This window comes from Cibotium barometz, chromosome 63 (genome assembly GCF_041138505.1).
Source record: "Cibotium barometz isolate CiBa-2024 chromosome 63, ASM4113850v1, whole genome shotgun sequence".
In the NCBI taxonomy this organism is placed as follows: Eukaryota; Viridiplantae; Streptophyta; class Polypodiopsida; order Cyatheales; family Cibotiaceae; genus Cibotium; species Cibotium barometz.
The window spans coordinates 21,572,233-21,576,730 of record NC_141108.1 but is presented as its reverse complement, the minus strand read 5'-3'; the positions used below and the strand labels follow the sequence as shown (position 1 = coordinate 21,576,730).

General features: G+C 40.3%; 1 protein-coding gene across 1 annotated transcript; it reads left to right on the top strand.

The window, feature by feature from the left end:
• The first annotated feature begins 2,407 nt into the window (after nucleotides 1–2,407).
• LOC147603833 (uncharacterized) lies at nucleotides 2,408–3,683 on the top strand. The gene is made up of 5 exons (XM_086796428.1): nucleotides 2,408–2,502; nucleotides 2,674–2,795; nucleotides 2,889–2,948; nucleotides 3,041–3,096; nucleotides 3,177–3,683. Exons 1-5 carry the CDS (start codon nucleotides 2,424–2,426, stop codon nucleotides 3,592–3,594), a joined length of 735 nt encoding a protein of 244 aa, XP_086652554.1. The 5' UTR covers nucleotides 2,408–2,423; the 3' UTR covers nucleotides 3,595–3,683.
• Nucleotides 3,684–4,498: the final 815 nt, after the last annotated feature.

The window sequence follows — 4,498 nt, the reverse complement described above, 5'->3', positions numbered from 1 at the left end:
TACATAGCTTATTTTTATGTAAATGCTAAAAGAGGACTTCCTATCATATTCTAGGATTGGACATCCAATGCAAAAAGAATAGTTTTCATCATATTCATGAGAAATAATTTTTTTGTAATTATGCATAATTAATTGATTATGAGAAAAGAGTAAATTTTGGTAAATTTTTTTTATGCAAAAAGAGAAATTCCCATGATATTTGAGATCCAAGTAATTAAATGGTAAAAGCGGAATTTTTGGCATAATTCAAATTATGAGTATTTATCAAAAGTGGAATTTTGAGCATTATTAATTTTATTGAGAAATATGGGTAGAATTGATTTTTGTAAATCCCATGAATGTTTTACTCAAAAGAAGAATATTGAATATATTTCACTTGAGAAATTTGAGAAAGAATATGAAAATATCCATCGAGAAAAAGTACCTTTAACTAGGCCGAGCAATTGGCAGAAACTTAGAAAAGTCCCATCGGTATCAAAAGTAGAAAACAGTACTAAAAGTGGATGTGATAAGATGTGATGTAGAGCCAAATGAATGTAAATCAATGTGACGGGATGTAAATGGATGCCATGTGATTAGATGAGATATGAATGTGATAAGATGTAAACGTGATATGATAAGATGTGAATGTGACGTGATAAGATATGAATATGATGTGATAAGATGTGAATGCGATGTGAGTGGATGTGATGAGATGTGGATGACATGTGATGTGATGTAAATGGATATGGATGTGGATGAGATGAGATGTGAATGAGATGTGATGATATGTGAATGGGTGTGATGTGACGTAAATGGGTGAGAATGAGATGTGAAGTGATAGAAATTCATGTGAATGAATGGATGGATGTGGATAGATGTGAATGTGAATGAATGGATGGATGTGGATGAATGTGATGAGATGTGAATGGATGTGATGAGATGTGGATAGATGTGAACGTGAATGAATGGATGGATGTGAATGAATGTGATGAGATGTGAATGGATGTGATGAGATATGGATAGATGTGGATGTGATGTGATATGGATGGAATGAATGTGATGTGATAAGGATAGATGTGGATGGAATATATGTGATGTGATGTGGATGCAATGAATATGATGGATGTGAATGGGTGTGATGAGATGTGAATGGGTGTAATGAGATATGAATGGATGTGAATGGATGAAATGAGATATGAATGGATGTGAATGTGATGTGATGATATTTGAATGGATGCGATGAGATGTGAATGAATGTGAATGTGATGTGATGATATTTGAATGGATATGATGTGATGTGAATATGATATGATGAGTTGTAAATGGATGTGAATATGATGTGATGAGACATGAATGGATGAGATGTGATGTGGATGGATGTGATGTGATGAGATGTGGATCATCTGAATGAATATAAATGGATGTGATGTGATGGATGAGATGTAAGGTGAATGGATGAGATGTGATGTGGATCTAGGTAGATGTGAATGGATGAGATGTGATGTGAATGGATGTGATGTGATGTGATGTGGATTGGGATAGATGTGAATGGATGAGATGTGATGAGGATGGATGTGACGTGATGTGATGAGGATAGATGTGATGAGATGTAATATGATGTGATTGGATGAGAATGGATGAAGACGATGGGAATACATATGACTGGATGTGGAATAAGCAATGTGAATTGATGTAGAAGAATGTGGAATAACGAGAAATGATGTGGAAAGATGGGATCAAAAACTAATACTAATGCAAGGGAGAGTAGAGAAGAACATCAAGTCGAAGACATAGATTTTCCCATCAATCATTACTCCACCCCTCTTAGACATAGATTTCCCCATCAATCATCATTACTCCACCCCTCTTAGGCTCTCTGATGGCGGCTGGTCACGCTCAACTTTCACTTTTGTCACGCTCGACTTTGGAGAAGGGGGAGCTACCACGTGGTTGTGCTGAAAGCCTACCACGTACCACGTCATAAGGTTTTTTTGGGCCCAAATTAAATGAACTTTTAAATATAGGGAGTTTCAGTGTGCATTTAGGTAATTACTAGTATGGGACTTGCTCAATGCTGCGGCATTGTTTCGAATGACGTATATATCTGTTCAATTTATGTGTTTTTCTACTAGGAGTGAACTTTTTCTCATACATGAACCCAAGCATGTTAGCTTCTCCTTTTTGCAAATTTCAAAATTTTGGCTCCTCTTTCTCATGCCACCTTTTAGCTTCTCATCAGGCACTTGTAACATTCAGTTAATAGATGAGTTTTTTAATTGGCTGAAAAATCGAGCGGCGAAAGTTTACGGAACAAATAATCGTGAAACAACTGGACGGCAGGAGGGAGGCGCGACTGTTGGGGGACGAAACGTTCAGAAAGTAGTGAATCATATGATTAGGATTGTTTTGCAGATCTGCAGCATCGTGTGGAGCGCAACAAAATGGAGGAGATCGCAGCAGGAGCAGGAGGAGCCGCTGCCGATCCAGCGTCGACGACATCACAAGTCAATGCGCCAGCAGGCACGCGCCCACTAGCCATAGCAGCATGCCGCATATGATGATCTGGCCTGCCTAACTCCGCCAGCCATATTCCACCGGAAAACCAAGTGTATATATTGTATAGGGAAGTCTTTGCCCTTGTTTAATAATACTGCATATTCACAATATCAGACGTCGAGTTGGATGGCGCAGATGATGTGCCCTTGCAGGGAGCCGATGAAGCAGCAGCAGCAGCAGCAAGGGACTCGGAGCACCGCGTACAGCTTGGCGCAGCGCCGCCAGCTACTACCCCCGCACACGCAGATCCACATCAGGTTATATTCTCCTCCAAAGGCTAATATAATAACGTAAAGCTCATGCATGTATTATATATACGCAGCTGCACACCTTTTGTATAATGTACACAGACCACGGCTGATGAAACGGAGGCACAGATGAAGAAATCAATGCCAGTTCGACAGTATTTGGTAACACGCAAGCGCTAATTGCAATTGTCTTTGTTTATGAACATACGAGAGCTGATTCGATATAACTAATTCCATGCTGATCATGCTCACAGGAAAGCACAGTTGTGCCTATTCTACTGGAAGGACTTCAGAAGCTTGTGCTTGAAAGGTAATTCGCAACCTTGCACGTGCATAACAGTTTTCTTGTACAAGGATTTCTGAATGCGTTGCCGGGGTTACGTTACGCAGGCCCAGCGATCCGATCGACTTCTTGGTCGGTTACTTATCTCAAAATAACCCTCGAAGAGTTAAATCAGTGCCGCCGGGCCCTGTTGAACCAGCGCCACCCATGAATAATGATCCCTCCACTGCAAATCCAGCGCCCAAGGATCGAACTAGTTTTGCCTCCACCCCAAATTCAGCGCCCAATGGCAGTGGAACAAGTATCGCCTCCATTGCGCCCATTAACGATCGAACTAGTATCAATTCCACTGCGAATTCAGCGCCCAGTAACGATATCACGTCTACTGCGAATTCAGCGCCCAAGGATCGAGCTAGTATATTCAACACTGCAGCAGCAACAGCCGCCGAACCGGCCAATCTAGATGCTAAGGTACCCGATGCAAACACTAACGAAGCTGCTTCTGCAGTGCCATCAGGCCCATAATCCAGATATTGCATAATAGATCGTGGTATCCCATGAATTTTCTTCTCCCTTTGGAATAGTCCATGAAAATTAATAAATACTTAATAGCAGCCAACATTTGCAAGAAATGTTTATTCGTTAATTAGTTTGAGAATTGCGAAAACATAAAAAACCGATTAAGGCGAGGATGTTCTAAGGTTTCTAAAGCTTCTATATTTTACATGCAATATGAATGAGAGTAAAACTTTGAATGCATCATTTTTAAACTCCCGTTGGAACGTGCTTTGAATAGTGCATCGTTTCTGTATTGTAACTCCCATTGAACCTTCTCTATCTCTCTCTCCCTCTCTCCCGACCTTAATACCTCTCTCCCATATAGTGTGTGTAATAAAAGAGGACCCTTGCACTACCTTTCTACCACCCACAAAGTGGAGCAGATTGGTTAACGTGAGGGCCCTTATAAAGGCCACTATCCAACGTTGGTCGTATATGCCCTCGTGTTGCATTCTACCGACGTTAATACCTCTCTCTCTCTCTCTCTCTCTCTCTTCTTACACATACACACACACACACGAAACAATGTAACTACCTCACCAGAAGCAGATGATTTTATCTCTATGTCTTGAAGTGGTAAGGGTTGGACATCTCAACAAACTAAAAACTGGAAAATAGCTATGGCTTTTAATCACCGCCAGTGGGCTTTCAAAATCCAAGGTTTTGGTGCTTCTCAAGCAAGTGTTTCAAGATTGTTCTTGTATGAAATCATATCTTCTCTCGTAGCTTTTTAGCACTCGTTCAGATGGTTTTTGCGACGGTTTAAATGGAGTGATCATAAAGCTGAGATTTGGGATAATCACTTTGGATTAATATAAGATTAAGGAGATAATCTCATACAAATGACCATGATACCTAAGTGATTTAGCCT